The sequence below is a fragment of the Durio zibethinus genome, chromosome 18 (assembly GCF_047325235.1).
Source record: "Durio zibethinus cultivar Kanyao isolate XHJ-2024 chromosome 18, ASM4732523v1, whole genome shotgun sequence".
Lineage (NCBI taxonomy): Eukaryota > Viridiplantae > Streptophyta > Magnoliopsida > Malvales > Malvaceae > Durio > Durio zibethinus.
The window spans coordinates 11,668,166-11,693,580 of NC_143179.1; the positions used below are offsets into that span (position 1 = coordinate 11,668,166).

Below are 25,415 nucleotides of genomic sequence, written 5' to 3' on the forward strand. Positions count from 1 at the left end.
AAAGGTTCGTCGAGAGGAAGGTTACGATTATTTATACTGAGTTTGGTGTGTCAAAGAACGAAAATACCCTTGGAAAATGAAGTTTTCTACTTCAAAATAAGGGTGTAATGGTATTTTTATGACCTTGTCAGTGGCCTAGTGGGGACTAGGGTGGGATGCACCAACTTGCCCAGGAGGTGGAGTTGTTGTTGGATAGATTTTGACCGTTTGATTTGAATATTTTATAGTCAACGGTTGTGATGTAATCTTGGGTGTATATTAGTTTGTGCCGGAGTGTTTAGTAGGGCCCATGGTTTGCCGTAGGGGGGACTGTCCGATCTAGTTGACTCAATCTTGTTGGACTGCTATAAACGGCTGTGATTTTTCCTCTTTTAAATCATATTCTTTCGGGTACATTAAAGTTTGGTTAGAGGAGTTTTCCCCGTTTCGAGTTTAATTAGGTCTCGACGAGAATATATATTAAATTTATAAAATTATTTATAATAAAAATTAAATTTAAATCTTACAAACGAATTTTCTATTTTTATTAACATAATTAATTTTACTGGCGGTTTTCAATCCTTTTTCTATATTTTGAAAAAGAATGAAAATTCTGTCGTTCTTTTTATTTATTTGGTTGAGAAGATGGAATGAGAAAAGTAGAAAAAAAAAATGCCTCACAAATACATGATAGGCTATGGAATTTGTGAATTGGATGGCTATCCCATGATGGCTTTGTTGATCAAAAGAAAGTTGGATACTATTGTCTTGTTATGGTGATGCATTTCCTTACACAAAATATGGGTACCTTATTGCCAACCACTTTAAAAAGCTAGAGTTAGAAAAAATATTTAATATTAAAATTTATATTTGATGTATTATCAGTATATAAATTTTATATATGATCAATAAATTATACAATGTTACTATATTAATAAGCAAATATAAATTTTTATAAACCTTTGAAATAAATATATAAAAATTTAATATTAAAAAAAATTATTAATAAAGTGATATTATATAATTCGTTAATAATAATTTATACATTAATAGTGTAGCAAATATAAAAATCTTAATTTCATATAAAGTTCCTTTTCCTCTTTAATTTAAACAAAAATGAAACTTTTCTAATCATATTTCTAAATAATAATGTTCAAGAACATGACATTAGGTCACCCTTTGATGCATAGAAAGACAATATGGGCCTATGTAATAGTTAACAAATCTCAATCACCAAAGGTCTATTAACAAAAAAGTGTGGCTAGTGATGAGAGTTGAAAATAGATTAAATTTTCCTCAAGCAAAAAAAAAAAAAAAAAAGACTATAGACTAAAAATTCTTTTGAATGTGGGCCATTAAAATTTGGATTTACAATTTTTTTTTCTCTTGATAATGACTTTTTTTCGGTCATACCGTCAGAAATATTTTTAAATTTTGTCTGAATCTAATCTGCCTAATTTGATATATACATAAACTATATAACATAAACATTATTATAATAAAGTACAATATTAAATAACATTAGTTGATCTATCAATGTGCAAATGCTAGCACAAGCAAAACCTTAAGATAGTGCCAAAATATGTGTCTCCACTTTGCTTGAATCTGATTAGATGGTTGGTTGCTTAGTGCACCCATCCACTATCTTCAATTTTTAGTTATTTAATTGGAATATTCAGTTTGGAATACATAGAACCTGAATATTATAAATTACTTCTCCCTCCAAATTTCATTTTATTATTAATACTTTAGAATAAGTTATAAGAAAATATTAAGTATACATTGTATCAAGGAGCAATAAATTGGAGATTAATTTTTTAATTAATTTTATGGCTAGCATTAAAGTTTAAATTAAAAAAAAAAAAAGTCCAACTGTACCATTAACTTATACCTTTATTTTACTTTGTTTTTAAATCCTCTAAGTCCAACCATACTATATATATAACAACATTATACAAACCCACATGAATAAAATTCATAACTTTATATAATTTAATATCAATATCTATGAAAAATTATTTGATATACTAATAGTAAAATTTTTTAATTTCACAAATGTAATTAAGATGATAATATCAGTCGCCTCCCTCCCCCCCCCCCCCCCCACACACACACATATATCCTAATAACTGTGTGATTTTCAAGTTTTAAGACTTATCATACACGGATTAATCCGTACAACTTTATATCAATTTATTTATTTCCCTTATTAACGGTTAATTTTTTTTGTTAAATGTATATTATGATTGTTTGATCATAATTATAATTTAATAATAAATGTAATTTCATAAGAAAATCATGTTAGAAATATTTTAAAAAATAATCTTAAATTCAAGTCTTAACATTTTCACAATATGATATGAAAAAGAAAATTAACGAGTTATTTTATTCTGTATCTCAATTAATAAATTGATTTATATTAAAAAAAAAAGACCCAAAGAATCAAAACTTTTCTTAATTTGGCAGTGGGAAGAAAAAAGAGAAATAACAAAGCACAAAACCAAATATTTTAAGTAAAGAAAGAAACCTTCAACCAAAAGAAGGTAAAAAAACCATTTTAAAGAATATTATTATTATTATTATTATTATTATTATTATAATTTTGGTCAACTTGCTAACAAAAGGAAGAAAAAGAAAAGAAAGAAAGAGTGATTTAATACCTCAAGTTTCCTTATCATGATATCATTGATTTGCATTTCAATTTATTAATTTATTGATTTACTTTAATTTCAAGTTAATCCATTTTGTTATTATAAAAGAAACAAATTCATCCATTGACCAAGATTCCCTACTTCCCTTCATGTGAAAATTAAAATTTTAGGTAGAAAAGCTTTGACATCATCAATGTGTAGGTTAATGGACATTAGCTTATTTTCCATAATTAATAATCTTGAAACTAGGAGCCGAAGCCAAGGGGTGAAGTACATGTTGAAAGAGATATGAGAAAAATTAATTTTGATAAGTCAACTCTATTTTTTTCGCAGCAACACAAAGGAAATAAGGGAAAAGTGAGATTAAAGACATGCTAGGGTGTTCATAGACTTCCAAATTCTAAAAAATAAAAACATTTGAAGAAAATTTTTCTTTGACATCTTGAAATTTTTCTCATATCTTTTTTAATTTTCTAACCACTCTACTTACCAGCATTATGCTTGATACTTAACAACAATCATAGCCAACCAACACTTAAAGTAAGGATGATTATCATTCTATTTCATCCACAATCATCTTATGTACCAAACTTATCCTAAAAACTTAAGGTAATTTTGATAAAGGAAAAAGATTCTCTCTATTACTTTTTAAATAATAAAAGTTTTCACTCCTTTATCTAATGCACTTTCATCTAAATCTATAATTAATATTTAATGATTTGAAATTGAATATGAAAATAAATATAAATTAATTAAAAAATAAAAATGATTTGAATAAATATCAATCACAAATTTAAGTGAAATTACATTTTTTATCCTTAGATAAAATAGTGAAAACTTCTATTTTTTAAGTAGCAATCTTTTCCCTTTGAAGAAGGGTAAGATGAAGGATTGCAATTGGCAATTAATTTGAATATGGAAGGATAAATGATTCTCTTTTACTGCATTCTTTTTGGCTCAATTCCCGAGAGGTGATTGGGTTGAAAATAGTCTTGTGAAAGATCTTATAAATGAAAATACAATGAAGTGGAAATGGTATATTTTCTCCAGGATATGATGTTCGTAATAGAAGAAGCAAATGCAATTAGTGCAATACCAGTCAGCAAAGCAGACCTTTCTGATGTTTTACCATGCACTATGACAGTACTGGTGCATATACTGTGAACAATAGTTATAAAATGGTGTGTGAAGAACTCGGAGATTAACTCAGTTGGTTCACGCAATTATTTAAGAGGAGACATCTAATAAGTCTGGATTGATTTCGAATCCCGGCACTTGTAACTCATTTATCTATTCTCAGATATATATAAAATAAAAGGGGTCTGAGGGGGAAGGATCTGTACAGCAGCATAACTCAAACAAGATTGAAATTTCATGTGGAGACCTACTCATGGTTAACCTTGCAAGGTGTAGATTACAAGCGGAGAAAACATGCTTTCAATGTGGACAACCTGAGGAAACAGTTAAACATGCTTTGAAAGAATGTCCCTTAGCAGCGGAGGTTTCAAATCTTCTTGATTTTCCTGGGGCCCTGACAGTGACGAGCAAGAGGAGATGGAAACTAGGATAATGCAGGCTGTGAAATCTTTGAATCGGCAATGGTTCGGACAATTGATGATAGCATCTTGGGTTATCTGAAATAATTAATAGGAATAAGGAACTGCTTGATGAAGTAAGGAGGATCCATCTCGCATTAGCAAATCTTGCCAATCAGTATCTACACGAAATGGAGCTCTGGTGATAACAAATGGCAGTTGGCACCTCCTATTGGTCTGTACAAAGTTAATATTGTTGGTGCCAGAAGGGAGGAATCAATGTTGTGATTTGGGACTCAAATGGGGTAGTGTTGGAAGCTCATCCTGCTAATTTCCATGGATAACAGATCGTATTTTTGTGGAAGCTACACCTGTTATTTCAGCCCTTCAGTTTGTGTTTAAAAAAAAAAAAATCTTGCCTGTGATCCAAGAGTTAAGGAAATTGAAGAACTAAGTGTCATTTAAAAACAACTTAAAACTTGGTTTAAAAATAAAATAAAATAAAATAAGATATAGCTATTTTCTCATATGTTAGCCAATTGTCTCAAGAGCATTTCACCTATAATTTTACTTATTATAATGCTGCAATTAGTCAAATCACAAGAAAAAATTATATAGGAATCCACTACTTAAAACAACGAATTCTACAAAAGAAATTTTATGAACCTTACATAATATTATATTGATTAATTATACTATAATAATCATAGAGGATACAGTTTTATCTCAAGATTATTTCACCTATATATCATACGTCATCCGTCATCCCCCATGAAAATCAGAACAAAAAAAAAAAATTAATAAGGACTTCCCATATAAGAAGGAATGGATTTCACTTCTCCCAAAAGATAACAATGGCTAAAAGAATTTTTTTTAGGCGAGATTTGTAGCAATCTCCAACCTTTATTCAAGCCTTTTATTCCCTTTTCCACTAAGCATGATTTCTCACTTAATTAATGGAATCAAGGAAACAGACAATTATTTACTATCTTTACATTGCACTTAACACAAAAACCAATAGTCCCTGCATATTTGTCTTGGAATTTTTCTTTTTCTTTTTTTTTTGTAGTTTAAATTCTGTCAAATTATCAAAAAAAAAATTGAAATTTTCATGCAAATATTCTCCACTCTAGACAATTATCTCAACTTTTGTTCTATCTTAATTAATTAATAGAAATTAACCCTATCTTAATTATTAATGGAGTACATTTGGCTCCCATTGAAATTTTCTAGTTCCATATTAGAGAGTTATGACCAATCATTATATAAAAAAATCAATGATAATCACAATCTTGAAATTTCTTGAATTAGTTCTCAAGGATATAAGAATCAAGCACATTTGTCATCAACATTTAGTTTGAGAGAATATTTTCTTGATTGCAAACATGTACCACATTCTCTATCTTATAGGAAAGTAGAGTTGCTTTTGTTAATATTTTTCCTTCACAACTAGGGCAAAAGGAATAAAATCATGGTATCTTTTTTACTAAAAAAAAAAGGGTTTTTTCTTTTCCTTTTGGAGATTGTATTTGCTTTTATTTTGTCTTTATTAGTGATAAAAAGGGAGGAAAAATTGTAAAAAGGAAGAGAGAGAATAACGTGCAATTCGTGTATTTTTACCTTGTAAAATATTAATAATTTGTATATTTATGTTGTATTTTACATAAAAATCATGTCATAATTCGTATCGATATGAAAATATAAAATATATTTTTTGTGTTTTATTAAATTAATTTATTATTTTTATTAAAATTTTAAACCGTATCATTTCATATTTTTTATTTATATAATTTTTATATTATATTATCGTATCATATTTAATATTGTGAGGTCAAAGAAGAAAGAATATTGCTTTTGAGACTATATATTTGAGAGAATATGTGCTTCAATGTATATGGCTAATAAAAGATGTTGATGATGATAAAGTGGGCTCATAAAGTACTGCTGCTACTTTCCTTCTGCCTTCCTCTTCTTTTTTTAACAAATGCCAACAATTCTAAGACTATTTGTCACTTGAAATTTTTAGCTATTCTTATGTCTTGGTCTACAGAACTAGTCAGTCTCTCTGTCTTTGGTTTTTCTCTTCTCATTCAGGGCCATCCACTATGCTTTTATCAACCTTTAAGGAGGTTTAAAAGCACAATGTTTGTCACAAACTATTCAAATTTTCTTCATTGACACAACAATTCAATTTTGAATCTTTAGAGTGAAGTGATAATTGGCATATTAATTTTATCTATGCGTGTGAATTGCGTGGAAAACGATTAGATAAGGACACGAATATTTTTAATAAATTATCAATAATTGATTAATCATGTCAAATTCAACAAAAATATATTTGAACATTTGATTCAATAATAAATATATTATATATATCTATATATATTTGGAATTTTACACTAGGTAAAAATTGATGGGATTGAGAAATGTAGGGCCTAGATTGAAAGATTCACGAAATTTGAATTCTTCAATCAACAAAATATTCGCTCATTACTGTAATATTCTCATTCAAAAAGCAAAACTCGAATATCTCTTCTACTTTTTCTTTTTTTTTTCAAATCAAAAGAAAATGAGGGACTAATTGCATCTCAATTTGGAATTCAAATACCATGAGTTTCAATTCCTTAATGTGTTGGTTACAAAAAAACCATGACTTAATGAAAATCACGAAGAGAAATAAGACAATGACTTGAACAACAAAGATCATCAGATAATGGCATGAAACAGACAATTTTTTCGCTTCCCAACTGAAGAGAAGCTGAGTAGGTGATAATGGTGGCAAACAGGGAGGGAGGTAGGTAGGAGACCAAGAAACCTGTAAAAATTTCATGTTCATTTAATTTAGCAGGAACAGTTTAGTCCTTTATGATACGCAATTCTTCACCACCATCCAGGGTATAACATGTAGCACCTGCAAAATGCTGGGAATCTGCAACTTCAACCATGTATGGTCAATTTTGGGGGAAATGCTTGAGCTTATCAAGAATCTTTTTGCAATCTCAATAGATGCCAAGCTTTAACTAGAGTTTTTTTTTTTTTTTTTTTATCACTGAAAGAAAAGGATTTAAATTCAATTCTGAGCACAATACATACAGCTACATTCGATAATCGAAAAGGATTCGAATTCAACTCTTTGAGTATGATGGTGGGTAACTGGAATCCAATATGATTTCAATCTGAAATAAAAATGCTTGTTCTTAACATTGAGAGATTCCAAATATCTCTCCCATGGATGAACATAGGCCTTGCTACTTGCCAATCACAAAGCATTACTATTTAACACACTTTTGCTCAAATGAATGTCAGAGTCACACTTATAACTTACTGTTTAAAGAAATGTTTCCCATCAGCATCAAATTAATGCTTTTAACTGCTATGATATTGCTAAGACTATAATTTCTTCAGATTTGGAAAACTTATAATTTGATTCATTTTCACAGCTTACCACAATGCACTCTGGAGGAGTAACTTGGGTCTGTTTGTATTTTCATCAACTCCAATGACATGATGTGGTGGGATTTAACTGAATTCTCAGTTAGGAAAGATTTGAGTCATTGCATTCAACTTTTGGGTTGTAGTATTACGTACAGAAATTTATCAGCTAACATATAGCTTTCTGATATTTGTGTTTTACAAGTACTATACTGCTGCCACCTTGCTTTGGATCCTTCATTTCCCTCTTGCAGTACTCTTCCTCCTTTCTCTAAGGATTCATTGGTAAGTTATTTGAAGTCTTGAGCTCCTTGGTATGACATTCCAGCAAGACATGGGTGCATTGCATTTCGAAAATAAGGCCTGTTCAGAGGTCTTTCACCTGTTAGTTCTTCAAGGTCCAGCTCCAGACTCTTTCAGCCTCAGATCATTTTCAGTCCATATCATTTTTGCCATGTGACTGGACAGTAGTATTGGTTAACCCTACTAGTTATCCAATGTTTCCTCAATTTACACTAGGCCAAGCCCCAATGTATTTGACCATTTTTTCATACCAAAAACTCATGCCCAAAGATCTGCCATTGTTGGAATCCTATTTGTAGTGCTAATGTATGCTTCACCTCTTACCATCATGGTAAGCCATATCTTTTTTTTTTTTTTTGGATAAATTAAATTATTAGTCACTCAATTATGGTAGTATTTTTAAAATGATCACTAAATTATAAAAATTTCAATTTAACCAATAAATTTTGAATAAGTGTTTTTTTTTTTTAATCACTCGACTCTTAGTCTCTAATGGTGTATTGACATGATAATGTTACAATAACAAAATTTATTTTATTGAAATTTATAGCGTCGCATTAACAATACCACATAGCATATTGTTGACATGATAATATCATGTGATACTTGATAACCGTATATTATTAAAAATTAATGATTGAGTGATAAAAAAAATTTTATTTAAAATTTTAGTCACTAAATTAAAAGTTTTAATAATTAGGTTATCACTTTAAAAAAATAACCATAGTTGAATGATCAATGATATATTTTATTTCAGTTTTTGTCTGTACCTTTATTTAATCATATAAGATTTAAATTTATCATTCTATTTAGAATGATAATCAAATTTACCTCTATTTTTGAACTACTGCAAATTTATTATTATATTTTTAATTTGATTAAAAAATTTATCAAAAGGTAATAACAAGATACAAGATAATATTTCGTAAGGATATAATGGGATATTTTATAAAATATTTTAATTCTCAATTATACTGGAACTAAATTAAAAGTATAATAGTAAAATTACAACAATTCAAAATATATGGTAAATTTGATCCATGACTTATGAGTGATAAATCTGGACCTTATCCCTTAATTAATGAACCGATCTTTCTATTTTTTCTATTTGAAACGGGTTTTCTATTCTCTTTTTTTTTTTTTTTTTGTCTATTTCAATTTTTATTTGGCGAATTGGGTTCTCTATAGTGCATTGTGTTCTTTCTTTAAAACTTGAGTCTCTGCTTCCGTCCAATAGCATTGAAATGTGCCATGCTTGATTATGAGACATTCAAATGTTAGATCAATGACATCGAATTTTTTCGTATTTAAGTTATTCAAAGTCTAAATTTTTTTCTTTAGATTGAGAATTGAATTTTTTTTAATCAAATCAAGATCGAGCTTTTTGAAATTGTTTTAAGTTCTTGGTCATTTTCTCAACTCTAATACTGTATAGTCCAACTTCAATTAAAAAAAAAAAAAGTGAAGTCTCTCAAATTTTGAATTAATCCAAAATATTGTTTTTCAAAATCTGAATTAAACTAACAACAGGGCAAGCAACAAAAAAAAATATTCTTAATCGAAAATGTTAACCAGTGCTGGCATGGCAAATCTCTATTGGTCAAGGCACTGGAAATTTGGAAAGCCAAAATCTTCCCTCAAATTATTATTATTATTATTATTATTATTATTATTATTATTATTATTATTATTATTATTATTTTGCCAAAAAAAATTCCCTCAATTCAATTAGCAAAAAAGAAGAAGAAGCAATGTATTCCAACATTCAGATTATGGCAGCTTACGTAATTTCGTTGAAATTCGACACTAATTGCATATCCTCCACAACAACTGCCGCAACGGTTTAAAGGCCGCGTCACACTTCTTTCCCCCGATTACCCAAAGCCACGACGCCATGCAATTCGCATGCACAAAAAATTTTCATCAAATTTAATTAGAATTAATGGATAATTAGGATCAGTGGATAACTAAAAATTTTATTGTTTGAAAACGAATTTTCGTTTGAAAAGGTAAAATCTTATCTCATCGGATTTCTTCTCCAACTAGTAATCCTTCTTATTGAAAGGACGATCTCATAAATCTTAGCACTTTGCTCCATTTTCTCTCTCGTTTTCTGTATTTGCTGCTAAAAGCTTTCAAAGATGGGACTTGCTCGGAACATCGTTGGCATTATCGGTATCTCTCTATTTCCGGTTTGTCTATCTTTTTTTTTTTTCTAATTTTTTTTGTTGATTTTCATGATCGGTGAGGAGCTAAGGTGAATGTGTTTTGATTTACTCGAGTTTTTTTTTTTTAAGAAGCTTCGAAGCTTGATCATAAGCATCCATGTTCCGATAGTTTTCAAATTTATTTCTGTTTCATTTTTTTTTAAAAGTAAATATGAACTGAAAATATTAATAACGTTAAGTTTTTACATTGATGAATCTGTGAAGATTCAACAGATATTCTACTTTCATTTCTTTTTCAGTATTTATTTATTATATTTCTTTTACTATTTTATACTTTATTATTTTTATTATTGAAGGTTTTCGTATGATTATATCTTAATAATTACACTTTTTTTTCAGGAAATGTCATCTCCTTCGGCCTTTTCCTCTCGCCAGTGTAATTTCACTTTCATTTTTTAATTATGAAAATTTTTTTCATACAAAAAAAATTCTAGTTTGAGAATAAAAAAAGTTACAATATTGAAATTTAAACTTTTTAATGATGATTATATAAACTAATTAAAATCAATCTCGGGTTCATGAGAATAATTTGTTTACTATTATTTTTATTTAAGCTTACTTTTGATCCTAAGATTTATAAACACATAAAAAATAATTAATGAAATTGGAAGAATTTGATTATGATAATTAAAATTAAAATTTCATTTTTTTCATAATTATAATTAACGTATTGATGAACGAGTCTATAGTTTAAAAAGTTTGTATTTTCAAGTCTTTGGGATTCTTTTATAGAGTAATAATTATTTTTTTTTCATGAATTTATGAATATATGTATGAGACAAATAATTATTATTGGTGTTGACGGATTGATGCATAATTATATTAATTGTTGTTGTTGTGAATAAATGAAAATAGGCCAACATTTTACCGAATCCATAAGAAGAAGGCGGTTGAGGAGTTCCAGCCATATCCTTACTTGTGCACAGTTTTGAACTGCGTTTTCTGGATGTTCTATGGTCTCCCCATTGTTAAAAAAGACAACATTCTGGTCTTGACCATCAACACAATCGGCCTCACTATTGAGTTGATCTACTTAACCATATACTGGATCTATGCTAATGATAAGAAGAAAAGGGTATGAACTATGAACCATTTTTTTTTTCAAATACTTGAGATTATCGGAGATCGAATCCTGATTACTTGTTGGCTGATCCATTCTCTTATTAATTTGTATAACCATTGACCTACCATTTTAAATGCCTAAGAAACCTAGCTAGTGGGATAGATGTGAATTTTACATTGTTTCAATTTCTTTTTGTTTGTCATGACTCATGACCCCAGACATGTATAGATTGAACGTAGGCATCAAATAGGTAGAATTTTAGGATGAGTATGTATTTGTTAGATTGCACGTATGCATCAAATATTGGGTAGAAATTTGGATGAGGGATTTTCAGATTGTCTTGTGTCTTGATCACACTCTTGAATTACTCTCATAAAAAAGACAATATGCAAATCAAAGCACCATGTTTGATTGATGGATGCTATATGTATGGTTGATCTAATAGTATTTAATTCCACAATTTTCAGGCTCGTGTAGGCTACATCCTCCTGGGTGAATTATGTTTCACAGCACTGATTGTTGTCATTGGTATGCTCGTCTTCAACTTCAAGCACAGATCTCTTTTTGTTGGGGTTATATGTGATGTCTTTAACATCATAATGTACGCCTCCCCTCTTGCCATCTGGGTAAAATATCTCTCTCTCTCCTCAACTCTATTTTTCCTTCACTTTCACTGTTTTTTCTTTCGAAGTCAGATTGAATCTTAATCATCGAAACTAAAAGTTCAACGCTCTATCAACAAATCACGTTCACTCACTGTTATTTTAACTATATTGCTATCTGTTTTGATCTTATTGGTGAATAACAGAAAAAAGTTATAACGACAAAGAGTGTCGAATATATGCCTTTCTGGCTCTCAGTTGCTAGCTTAGCTAATGGCATCTGTTGGACTATTTTTGCCCTCATACAACTGGACATTTTCATCCTGGTAAAAATTATTCCATTTTAATATAATTGAACCAAATCTTAAGTTAAAAATCGTTGAACCATTTATTTGATTATGGTTTTTTTGCAGGTTAGCAATGGGCTTGGATTAATCTTTGGGGTGGTTCAGCTGGGTTTATATGGTTACTACTACTACCTTGGAAAGAACAAAATCAAAGAAGTTGAAAAGCCATCAGAGGTTCAACTCTCGTATCCGAATCAGAGTGCCTGAAAAAAGCTTCTATTGAGTTCCAACAGGACAAAAACTTTGATCTCAATTTTGCTTTGTTTTTGGTTTATGTTTGTCACTTGGTTACTGCCTAATTGGCAATGGATTGGATTGATTTTGCTTAATTTGGATAAATATTCTTACAATGCTTCAAATTTTGTATATAACTATCCATAATCCTTTTGGTTTTAGTTTGAAAATCAGGTTTTTTATATAAAAAAACCACAATTTTCAACTCTTCACTTGACAGTTGTCATGCTTCTTTGTTTGATTTTTTCTAATCGAAATTACAGAATTGGAACTTAACTCTTTGAAAAAAAAAAATTATATATTTGGCCCATTTTTCTTTATCTAAAAAAAAGTTTAGGAGCAAAGAAAATTATCTTAAAATAAACCGTCAACTTAATTAAAATTTATGAGTTTAATTATCCAATTAAAATTTACAGATCTATTAAATTTTTATTTATAAATTTTTTAAATTTATAAATCACTTAACAACGAGAAATTATGAAAAAATTTAAATCTGAATACTAATACATCCAACACTCACCTGTTATCATTTTTGTCAACTTTTATTGGCAATAGGCCGAAGGTTTTGATACAATGGTTATTTCGTTCTTATGGATTGCAAGTACTTGGATGATTATGTTGAGATATTTTTCAATATTGGATTTAAATTTTATCTTGTTTTTTTTTTTATGTTGGTTAATGTTGTGATTTGATAACTTCCTAATAACATGGGAAAGCATATGGGATTTGCAGATAAAATCTTTTTTTATTATTTGTTAATTCACAAGATAGATATTGAGGGACCATCAAATTCCTCCTAGTTTTTGGGAAAGACATAGTCAATTTTGAACTTTCACGCAAAATTGTAATCAAATGTTTTCATTTTTAGATTTAAAATTTTGCATATTTTTATCATGTAAAATAATGATAATTTATATATTTATACCATATTTTACATAAAAATTATTTATCATAATTTGTATCGATACGAAAATATAATATATATATTTTTATTTTATTATATTTATATATAATTTTTATTAAAATTTTAAATTATGTCACATTTGTATCATTTTCATATCATATCAAATATAATATTTTAAATTATCAAATTTATTTAATTTTTACTTACAGCTATCCTAAGTTAGCAAGAAAACAGATCGTTCACTTTTCATTTCTCTTTGCTTACTGCCACCTTTTTTTTTTTTTTTTTTTTTGTCTCTTTAGCCGTGTTCATGTTACGCACACTTCTCACCTTACCCTAACATACTTTTCCCGCATTTTTTGGGCACTACTTTATTATCCATGTAGCTAGGTATGACACTTTAATTTTCAAAATTAATGTAAAAAATTCTTTAAAAAAAAAAAAAAAAACATAACATATCCAGAATCCATCCAACATAGCTCTTTGTTTCTCCTCCGAACTCGATCAATTTCGGGTAATGACCATGTCTAAAAGGCATATTGCTCCAAATTTGGGTTTGATTTATTTATATCAACATCACCATTTTTTTTTTATAAAGGGAATCGTTACCTAAATATAAGAAAAGTCATAAATATTAAATTTTAAATTTTAAATCAGTTGATTACCTTTTAAGAGTAAATGTATGAAATAATTAAGTTAAATCTTGAATTCACATCAATACCTTATTTGACAAGATTAATGAATAGTATAACTTTTCAAATATACAATATAAAACATTAATTTATAATGAGATGCACGGATTACTAATATTAAATATGAATGTTAATCTTATCCATATCCAATGGGGAATCTGATTTTTTACCCTAATAGAGAATGGATGGATATTATATTATGGGTATAGAGATGAAAATGAGTATGATTTTAAATTTTTATTGGACACAAAGATAGGGACAAGTAATATAACATTTGTCTCATGTCTTTACCTTACATATATATTTATATATTTAGTAAATAGATTTTTATTAAATAATATAAATTATTATTTTAGATTAATTAAAATTAATATATTTTTATTGAAAAAATATATTAATATATATTTATAAAAAATTACTTAAATATATAAAATAAAAATAAAAATGCTAAAAAATAAAATTGTATTTTTATATTTTTAAAAAAATTATGGGTATAAAAATTACTTATACTCATTAAATTCCTACAAGAATGAAAATAAAAATAAATTTAAAATATCTATTAAGTATGAATATAGAGATAAATATAATATAAAAATTCGAATATGAAAATAAAAAATGCTCTACTATCTCTATACTTTATCCATTAATATTCCTAAACATCAATTCTAATTTATTATTGAGTAACTTGGAAAATACTTAGATCCCTGCTTTTGAGCAAATTTGTTATTATTAAGTTGTAAATTCATTTATGTCAAAAACTAGGCATAACAAATCTTAATATTGGAGTGATTTAAAGATTTTATAAAGGAATTACTTCAATAATCATAATTTCATGGTCAATATGACAAAAACAAATCATTATCATACTAAAATCGATAAAAAAAAAAAAAAAAAACAGATACTCTTAATAAAAAAGACTGAGAATAGGTATTAAAAAAATCATTTAAAAATTAAATTGATAAGTACAAATCATTCACTGTGGTTGGCCACATGCCCAATACCAAAGGTGGATCCCAATCGACAATGGCCTGGGCAATGAATTCAGCCCACACAATATACCAAAAAAAAAAAAAAAAAACCAATTGCTCAAGCCTTCATGCTCAAAGTATACCAGTAGTCCAGTACTAGCTGTATTAGTCATATTTTCTAGGTTTCAGTTGCGTATATTCTATTCATATTTTATATAAAAATTATGTGATATAATTTATGTTCATAAAAAAATATATATTTATATTCTTATTTTCACCTATATGGTTTCTGTTAAAGTTTTAACTTGTATAATTTTTTTTTTTGTGATTTTCATGTGTATTTTAAAAGATCAAGTGTAATATTTTTTTATAAAATTAATATGGGTGAAAAAATTTTGCAAAAATAAAAAATTGGTTTGAAATCATAATATTTGGTTTAATTTAATTTTTTTATTTGATTTAGATCAAAGTTAGATAGTAAATATATATATATATATATCAAGTTTGAAATATAAAAAATAAAAAAATTCTAATTGACCTAAATAATATATTTTTATTAGGTTTTATATATTTCTTAAATTTTTATAAAATAAAAATAATTATTTTATATATAAATTTATTTAAATATATTAAAATTTTTATTAAAATAATATATAAAAAATTTAAAATTTAAAAATTAATAAACTAAATCAAATCAATAAAATTTAATTCGAATCTATTTTTAAAAAATATCAATTTAAATTCAAATCAAATTTTAAAAATTCATAATACCTTACATTATCTAAAAGTTAAATCAAATTCCGTTCTAATTATTATCACGAAAAAAAAATGAGGGACAGAGAGAGGTCCATAAATCCAAAAACGAAATCTTATCCAGAGAGTGAGGATGATGACCCGTGTTGCAGCATATCCTAACATTGTAATAGCTCTTATGTCTTAGCCAACATTTATTTATTTCCTGTCTGAACCCAACAACCTTATCCTTTCTTCATCACGAAAAAGACTCAAAACTTTGTTTGACAAAAAAATTTTCAATTGCCAATTTTTTTTCCTGAAACCTTTGATATTAGTATATGTCATTTCTTATCTCTTAAAAAAATGGCAGATGTCATCTCTTGCAACTGTTACACTTCTTTAGCTGCCTCTAAATGGATTAATCCAAGAATACCCACCAAAGGTTCTAGCTTTCTAGGGACTCTAAAGAGCAGTTCTTGGTGGAATAGGCAGTTCCTGTCCAAATGTCGTTCTCAGAGGCATGTTCAGTGTCAGCTTCAAAATGGGCAGGTTGGATTTCTTCCATTATTATTATTATTGGTTGTTTTTTATGGCTTTTGTGTTATTATGGTGCATGTTGGGGGTTTAGCATTTAATAGAATGATTCATTGGGGGAAATCAAGCTTTTTTTAATATGAATTGATCAAATAATATAACTGGTGGATGTTACTCTGAATTATAGGAAAGATTTATATAAGGGAGTGCTGAATTTGGGGGGGGGGGCGGGGTAGAGCTTGGTTTTTAATGCAATTGATGTGTTACAAAGATTGGTTTTTGAGCAGAAAGGGAGGTCATTTTCTCTGAAGGAATCTGCACTCTCCATTGTTTTGGCTGCTGGGCTGATAACTGGAATGCCATCACTGGATTGGTCTCCTAATGCTTATGCAGCTAGTCCTGCATTGCCTGATTTGTCTGTTCTAATCTCTGGACCTCCAATAAAAGACCCTGGAGCATTGTTGAGATATGCAGTGCCAATTAACAATAAAGCTATTAGAGAAGTACAAAAACCACTTGAGGACATATCAGAGAGTCTCAAGATTGCTGGTGTCAAGGCACTTGATTCTGTCGAGAGAGTAAGACTCCCTGGGCTTAACATGAACTAGCAATTTGATATTTTTACATGCTTCTGTTGATAGGCTTAGCAATTGCATTCATGATAACCAAGGCCTTGTCTTTGTATAAAATGTAGAATTTGAGGCAAGCATCTCGATCCCTCAAGCAAGGGAAAACTTTAATTATCTCTGGATTAGCTGAAGCAAAGAAGGACCATGGAGTGGAATTGCTTGACAAGCTGGAAGTTGGGATGGAGGAATTACAACAGATTGTGGAGGACAGGAATAGAGATGCTGTGGCGCCTAAACACAAGGAGCTGCTTCAGTATGTTGGAGAGTGAGTATCTTAGTAAAATCTTCAAAACATAGTGCCCAAGATTGTCATTGTGCTGCGTAGTTTATACACCCTCCCACAAAGACTGGGTATTGGAAAATATATAATGCTTTAATTTCCAGTGGCTTTCAAAATCAACCCGAAATGACCCTTGTATATGGTAGGTTTTCTAAGTTCCGGAGATATGAGGTTAGCCTTGATTCCAATTTGTCCATCAAGGTTGCCTAAAATGATTTTAATTAGTTGGAAAACATGCACCAAATTTAACTGAAGTATGTTTGATCTGACCTGCACCATATTATGTAGCTTTCCTAAAATGCTGTGTTTGACCTGTCATATGGTGGTCAAGCTTGTACTGTTTGCTCAAGGTGTTGGGGAAATTTAATTGCTCTGTTTGTTTCTGTGGTATAAGAAGTGCAACAAAATGGGCTTAGGTCTGCAACTGCAAGCATTTGTAGTCTCTATGCGAACCAAACATATATGCCACAGCTATTGGCACCAAGCAAGGCCCAAGTCAGCTTTAAACGCTAAACTAACAAAATTTACATAGAGGTATTTCCAAGGTGCAGTGGGCTGCTCATAACACCTTTAAAACTGTAACATACTTTCATCATAAAAGTTGGGAAGGACCTAAAAATTAAGCCTCTCAAAATAAAATAAAAATTAAGCCTCTTAACAACTTTGTCATTGACTGCAGCTGAGATCTTGCTGGGGCATTGGGTTTGTGCAGTGTTGAAGAGGATATGGTGGATGGCTTCCCCTATGAAGTGCCTGAAGAATACCAAAGTATGCCTCTTCTGAAGGGAAGAGCGGCTGTGGATATGAAGGTCAAAGTCAAGCACAATCCTAATCTAGAGGAGTGTGTGTTCCATATAGTTCTGGATGGATATAATGCCCCAGTAACTGCCGGAAATTTTGTTGATCTGGTGCAAAGGCACTTCTATGATGGCATGGAAATTCAGAGAGGTAACTTTTGATTCTGCTGTATTTTGTTCCTAGTTTCATGGTTTGAGGAAAAATATTCAAAGATTGCTGGCTGCCTTGCGAATGAAGTTTGTCAAATATCCTCCTATTATATTGTCTTTTATTTGTCATAACATTAACAAAATAGAATGAGATGTCTAACGCATTTACTATATTTGATGTGGATATCTTTGCTTATTTATCATGTCTAATGGTATAAATCCAAACAGCATTGTCTTGCGATTGTAGTTTGCAAACGCTTCCCAATTGTTACAATCAACAGTAGATTGACTGCTACACTAATTACTTATAGTAGTAGGTTGTTTTCAGATATACATGTAGACTTTAGTTACATCTCCTTGGATTTGCTGCAGCTGATGGGTTTGTTATTCAAACTGGAGATCCTGGAGGTCCTGCAGAGGGCTTTATTGATCCTAGTACTGAGAAAACCCGAACAATACCATTAGAAATAATGGTTGATGGGGACAAAGCGCCTGTCTATGGAGCAACACTAGAGGTAAAGCTTTCTCTTCTCGCGTCTAAACAAAATAAAAGTTGTATGAAAAGAGTTGCCTGTATGTGTTTGAACAGGAGCTTGGTCTATACAAGGCTCAAACGAAGATTCCCTTCAATGCTTTTGGAACCATGGCCATGGCCAGAGACGTGAGAATTGATCAACTATCTTTCTTTGTCACTTGTTGGTATTATGTTTCTTTTCTCTGACTTTCCCTTGTTATTTTTGACAGGAGTTTGAGAACAATTCTGCCTCAAGCCAGGTATTTTGGCTGTTAAAAGAAAGTGAACTAACTCCTAGTAACGCCAATATATTGGATGGTCGGTATGCTGTGTTTGGTTATGTGACAGAAAATGAGGATTTTTTGGCAGACCTAAAGGTTGGTGATGTTGTAGAGTCAATTCAAGTAGTTTCTGGCCTGGATAATCTAGTCAATCCTAGTTATAAGATAGCTGGGTAGAACTTTTTTGTGTTTTTGGAATTGCATATTGTCACTTCTGAATAAAGCAGCTTGCTTCTTGTGACTCAGTTCATTTTGTAATCTTTCACTTTGAGAGAATTGTAATATTTCAACTGAGAATTTATTATTTTTTTGAATAATTTATTGTTATCCAAAAATAAACTTGATAATTCTAAACACGATATGAAAAAAAAAAAAATCAAATATCAATTTAATAAAAACAAAAAACTATATGTCGTATTTGATGTATTTTTATATATTTTTATTAATTTAATTGATTTGATTAATTTTTTCAGTTAGTTGAATAATAAATATATTTAAGTTAAATTATATTTTAAATTTTAAATTTTTTATATTTTAAATAAAGTAAATAAAATTAACAATTTAATAAATAAAATAAAATATTCAAATACCAAAATATCGTGTTAAAAATTTTAACAATTTGATAAATAAAATAATTTGTTTTATGTATTTTTTATTTTATATTTAAATTTTTTTATATTTTGATTTAAAATTTTTAAAATTATTTTCATTAATCAATTGAAATTAATGTAATAATAGATCGATTAATTGAATTAAATTAATTTAGTAAATTAATTTGATTTAAATTAAATTATGAACACATCTAGATTCGAGATTAGCAAAATTTAACTTCTTGGAAGGGCTGCAAATCGAGATAAAACCAAAAGAAAGAAAGGAATGTGACCCCTAAATCTATTATCATTTTTAGATTTGGCAATTTGTGTTTTCGTATCGTATCTTTTATCATATTTGATATGTATAATGATACGAATTATTAAAATATTAACACGACACAAATTATAAAATATATTTAAATTTTAAATATCAACACAACATGTTTATTATATATGTTATACGTAACACGACATGATTAATATGTGTAATTAATTTGTTTAAATACAATACTAATAAACATGAATAACACGGATATACACGAATAGACATAATTAACATAAAAATATATAAATAGACATGATTAAAATAATAAATAATTATAAACTATTTATCATTTACAACTTAATAAATTTGACGTGTTAATAATATAAAAAAATACTTACATATTAAAAAAATAAAAAAAATTAATACTCATTTAATATGTATTTAATATATTTAATATATATATATTAATATATATTAAATAACTATATTAAATTTTAATATCAAATTCAAAATGATAAATTGTTAAAGATTAAAAAATAAAATAATATTGTATAAGATTAATATTAATATTTATATTGTATTTGTATTATTAATATAAAAAATTAATTTTATAATAATTATTAAATGAGTATCATATTTAAATGTTTAAAATAATTTTTATATTATATTAAATAACTAATTAAATATCATAATTAAAAAATTAAAAATTAAAATAATATTTATATGTTTATATTAAATTAAAATAAATATAAAAAATATGTTAAACGTATTAAATATATATTTGTATGATAAAATTAAATTTAACGAGTTATTTAGATCATATCACATATTTAAAAGTGTCAATATATATATATATAAAACACGAATAAATACAAAACACATATAATTTTTTTCATATCATAGCATCACATTGAATCTCAAATTGTCAGATTTAATCTTTTTCAGAATTTAACGATGTTCATTGCGCTGCTCAAACATCATCAAGCACGTGAAGTGCGGCCCTTATTGACTTTGATGCAGAGCAAGCAAGCATCAGAAGAAAGTGATTGTTTTATAGAGGAAAGGAGAGGAGTACAGGACCAGACCAGAGGCCCCCCAATTGTTTCACCAAATAACCTCAAGGGAACTGGGAAATAATTAGAGACCAGCCAATCAGTAATGCCCGTGATTTTTTACTGTCGGGGGCTCAGGGGCCTCAAGGGGGCTTTTCCAGTTCTGCAATAACAACAAGAGATTAAAATCAAATTCCCATTTGTAATGAACCGTTGGTGCCATGATGGTCACATATTCTAAAAGAACAACCCTATTTGTCACAGTTATCAAAGAAACAAATGCTTCCATTGTAACATTTTCCATCAAACCCTTTGCATTAGCCTGAACACTTACAAAAATTTAGGCAGGTGACACCACCCTGCACCAGCCAAATTTACATTTCCTATGCAAAATAATGGTGGCATTCGTGTGTAAATATCATTTATGATTGTGAAGGCATCCTTATACTTACCACAGTCGGGTCCTTCTTTGTCATATGTGACATTATACTGGTGTCCCTGTGATTCCAGCCACTCACGCAAGCCCAAGGCTCCCTCCACACAACCAACAAAGTTGGGATTCTTTGCATAACACTCATTGGCCTTGTAAAACACCCCAACAATCTTTTTGCTCCCTGGAGAAGCCTGTTACCAAATATATTAGGAAACATGAGCAGTTAAACCACTAGAGTGAAAAACAGATTTTGCAGGGCCACATTCATTGTTTTAAAATTTTAACACTTTTCCTATAAAAAAATCTCACTGTTTTGAGCAGCAGCTGCAGTGTCACGTGGAAGCTACACTTTCCCTACACCAAGTCATCGACTGAAACGCCTTGGATTAATGCATGCAAAGGCATTAGCCTGGCCCTCCATTGCTTTCGATCAGCCATGGACCATGGCGAAAGCTCATCCCAACCGTCAAATATTCAAATTAATCTAAGCCTACGCAAATCTTAACAACAAATACTCAAAACCAACTTTCACCTTGAAAAAAAAGGAACAATCCATGAATTAGCTTACATGGAGTTGTCTGGTAAGAACAGAAGATGACCCAGAATTGGCCAAGGCTTTGATAGCAGAGCTAGCAACTTTCTTCATAGCCATATCTCGAAAACACTTCAAACTGACACTGAAATTTTCTTTGAGGAGTTGAAATAATAATGGAAGTGAACTGGGTTTTTCACGTTTTTTAAGCTGAAAACTCATCCTTTGTATGGGCTAAAAACCAGTTGGACACTTCCCAGGTACCAAGAAACCTAACCAGGCACATTTCTGCTTTGGCTTTTGCTCCTACGTGTTTTTTTTTTTTTTTTTCTCTCACTCTCTCTCTCTTTTATTCAATGGAAGAATGTGATTGGGTCGTGAATTTCACCGGCTCAAGTCTGCTATTATTTTCGTAGTGTAACTGGAATTTTTGGTTCGTGGCGAATTTTAATTTCTCATTCTCACGGTTGACTAAGGCCAGGGTGATTTTGACTGCATGCAGCCACTATTAGAAAGAAAAAATAATTAATAATTTCTTGGATTAATTTAAGTTAATTATACTTTTGATTGTTGAATTTTAAAAAATATATAATATCTAAATAAATAAAATGTATAATTTGTATTTTAAATTTTTAAATAATATATTATTTTAATTTTAATTTTAATATTATTAATTTAATTTACTTATATGATATCTAATCAATAAAATTATTTTTAATATAAATTATTTCTTAATTATATATAAATATAAATTTTATTAAATATAAAATTTAAATTATATATTTTGTTTTGCCATTTTTTATTCACCGATTTTTATTACAAAATTTACCTAATTTACGAAAAAGAAACAAAAGGTGAAAGGGAAAAAAACCAAATGGAGATGATATAAAATAATAGATTTATTAATATTATATATATAAATATAAAATTAAATAAATAATAATATATATTTTGTATATACGACGAGATAACTTCAGAACAAACACCTTAAATTTTGTTAATTTAATTAAAAAACACAAAAAAAAAAAAATGAAAGAGCTGTATGAACATTTTTATCGACATTATTTTTTTATAAAATTTATTTATTAAAAAGTAACAAATGAAAAAACATAAAAATAAAAAGTTAAAAAAAACAAAAAAAAAATTTATGTCAAGTCAAGTAAAATAAAAACCCATTAAATATAAATTTTTTTGCCACCCTATCTATCAATTTTTTTTTTGGTGCAAAATTTATATAATAAAAAAAAACCCAAATTGGGTTATCATATGGACACCTTTGATCTTTTTTTAACAAATTTAAAATAAAGAATTTTAGAAAACAAAAAGTTGACAAAAAAAAAGAAAAAAAATATATATATAGAGCAAAAAAGGATATAAACACAAAGCATCATGTTGATACATTGAATGAGGACAAAATAAGTATAATTTATATAATGAATGGTTGGATAGATGAATAGATTATATATTAATTATTTATAAATATAATATTTTTATTAAATTAAAATATTAAATAATAATTTAATTAATATATTACATATATATAAATATAAAATAAAATAAATAATTAAAAATTTTATATATATTCAAGATAAGACGAAAAGATTTTAAATTTATCTTTAACTAGACTTTTATTTTTAAAAAATCTTAACTCGATCTCAAACTTTTTAAATTTGCACATATTAAACCGTTACAAATCGAAATTTATGAGATATGAGCTATTTTGTCATCCATACAATTATTGATTTTTTTGTACAAAATTTATTTAATTAAAAAAGAAAAAATCAAATCAAATGAAAATGTTACATGATTTTATTAAATTAAAAGTATCAAATAATAATTTTATTAATATAATATATAAATATAAAATTAAATGAATAATAAATCATATATTTATATATACCCAGGCAATACGAAACACTCTAAATTCACATTAGACCTGATTTTGTTGTTTAAAAAAAAAAATTTGGTCTCAAATAAAAAGGTGAACCGATTAGACACAATGAATTGAAACTCATCACATATGAGTTGTTTTGTCATCTATGCCTTCGTTGATTTTTGACAAAAATTTATTTACTGATTTTTTTTTTGTTAAATTTATTTAATTAAAAAATAAAAATGAAAAAATGAAGGACAAAAAAACAAAATATGATACCGTGTATACACATCAGTTGACCTTTTTTTTAAAATTATCTAATTTAAAAATAAAATGAAGAAAAAAATAAAAAAATAAAGTTAAATTGTCATATGATATCAGTAATAATGAATTTTTTTAGAAAAATTTTATATCATGATTTAAAAAAATAAATTAGTTAACAAAAAGATAAAAGAATGAAAAAATATTAAATCTGGATGTGATGTTGATACTTCTATAACATTATTTTCTAAAAAATTATAAAATTTTAAAAAATTGTTAAATATTTAAAAATTTTATTAATTATTAAAAAAGGAAAAAGAAAGAAAAAGTAAAAATAAAAAGATTAAAGAAAAAAGAAAAAAGGAAATGAATGGCTTGACAGTGCATAAAAAAATTAAAATCTTTAAAAAATTTTAATATATAAAAGGAAAACAATAGAAAAAAAAAAAAAAACAAACACATACATACTCTTAATGTGAAGTGGATCTCACACAAAAAATTAAAATCAATAAAATTTTTATAAAAAAATTATAAAAAAGGAAAAAGAAAAAAGAAAAAAAGGAAAAAATTATATAAAGTGGATTCCATTTTAAAAAATTTAAATTTTTTAAAATTATTTATAAATTTTAAAAAATCTGAAAATAATTTTAAAAAACTAAAAAGATATAAAGCAATTTAAAAACGAAAAAAATGGCATAAAATAGATTCCACCTTAAAATTTTAAATCTTTAAAAGTATTGATAAAATTTAAAAATATATATAGAAAAATTTTAAAAATTTAAAATGTATAAAAGATTAAAAAAATATTTAAAATAAAACAAAAAAGCCAAAAAAAAAAAAAGAAGAAGAAGAAAGAATAGAGTGCACCACGTGGCACACCCTAAGGAAGAGGCGATGTGCTCCATACATGAGCAAAATTAAATGCATAGGTTTAGTTCGAAAACCTAAAAGCCGGAAGAATCGATTGTTACATGCTTCTTTTTGGACAAATGAATTGTTGAATTTTGAACTATGCAATGAGAGATTTTTTTTTTTAATTTCATAAAATTTTTTAATTTTGGAAGAAGTAGAGTTAATATACAAACATGCATGTACGAATTACTGTTGAATAGATTTAATAATTTTAGCTCTGATATGAAAATGATATAAAAAATAATTTAATTTAAAATTTTAAAATATATTTACATAATTTAATAAAAATTTATATTTAATATATTAAAAAAATTATAATAAAATAATTTTTATATTTTATATATGTTAAATATAATATATTTTATTATGATTTGAGAGATTAAATAATTCATATTTTTTAAAATATTTTTTACATAAAAAAAAGTACAACGACGTGAATGTGAAACTTACTAATTCTATTAATAAGTCAAATGTTCATACAAAATTATTATTATTATTATTATTATTATTTCCTGTTTCGACTTTCAAGTTAAAACATATACATTTACAAAGATTTTATTTTTCCTACGCTAAATTGAAAATAACTAGTACTGCTACTACAAGTTTAAAAATCAAGTCTCCTATAAAAAATATATA

The 25,415-nt window shown here is 27.7% G+C and overlaps 3 protein-coding genes across 5 annotated transcripts; 2 read left to right on the forward strand and 1 right to left on the reverse strand.

Annotated features, from left to right (window-relative positions):
- Positions 1–9,769: 9,769 nt before the first annotated feature.
- On the forward strand, positions 9,770–12,469 carry LOC111300533 (bidirectional sugar transporter SWEET7b-like). The gene is made up of 6 exons (XM_022896164.2): positions 9,770–10,075; positions 10,468–10,504; positions 10,984–11,203; positions 11,659–11,817; positions 12,000–12,119; positions 12,207–12,469. Exons 1-6 carry the CDS (start codon positions 10,042–10,044, stop codon positions 12,345–12,347), a joined length of 711 nt encoding a protein of 236 aa, XP_022751899.2. The 5' UTR covers positions 9,770–10,041; the 3' UTR covers positions 12,348–12,469.
- Positions 12,470–15,826: 3,357 nt separating this feature from the next.
- On the forward strand, positions 15,827–19,162 carry LOC111300534 (peptidyl-prolyl cis-trans isomerase CYP38, chloroplastic-like). The gene is made up of 7 exons (XM_022896165.2): positions 15,827–16,222; positions 16,495–16,785; positions 16,902–17,101; positions 17,829–18,064; positions 18,436–18,578; positions 18,653–18,724; positions 18,808–19,162. Exons 1-7 carry the CDS (start codon positions 16,037–16,039, stop codon positions 19,033–19,035), a joined length of 1,356 nt encoding a protein of 451 aa, XP_022751900.2. The 5' UTR covers positions 15,827–16,036; the 3' UTR covers positions 19,036–19,162.
- Positions 19,163–20,624: 1,462 nt separating this feature from the next.
- LOC149513724 (formate dehydrogenase, mitochondrial-like) lies at positions 20,625–22,226 on the reverse strand. Of its 3 annotated transcripts, none has more exons than XR_016329515.1 (3): positions 21,511–22,223; positions 21,221–21,392; positions 20,625–20,931 (listed from the first exon to the last, which is right to left on the reverse strand). XR_016329515.1 is itself a non-coding variant. In XM_089746829.1 (3 exons), the coding sequence occupies exons 1-3, from the start codon at positions 21,953–21,955 to the stop codon at positions 20,912–20,914; spliced, it is 378 nt and encodes a 125-aa protein (XP_089602955.1). In that variant the 5' UTR covers positions 21,956–22,226; the 3' UTR covers positions 20,625–20,911. The 3 variants fall into 3 exon arrangements, 2 of the variants coding, with proteins under 2 accessions (XP_089602955.1, XP_089602954.1); XM_089746829.1 differs by having other exon boundaries at positions 21,770–22,226; XM_089746828.1 differs by lacking the exon at positions 20,625–20,931 and having other exon boundaries at positions 20,965–21,392; positions 21,770–22,226.
- Positions 22,227–25,415: the final 3,189 nt, after the last annotated feature.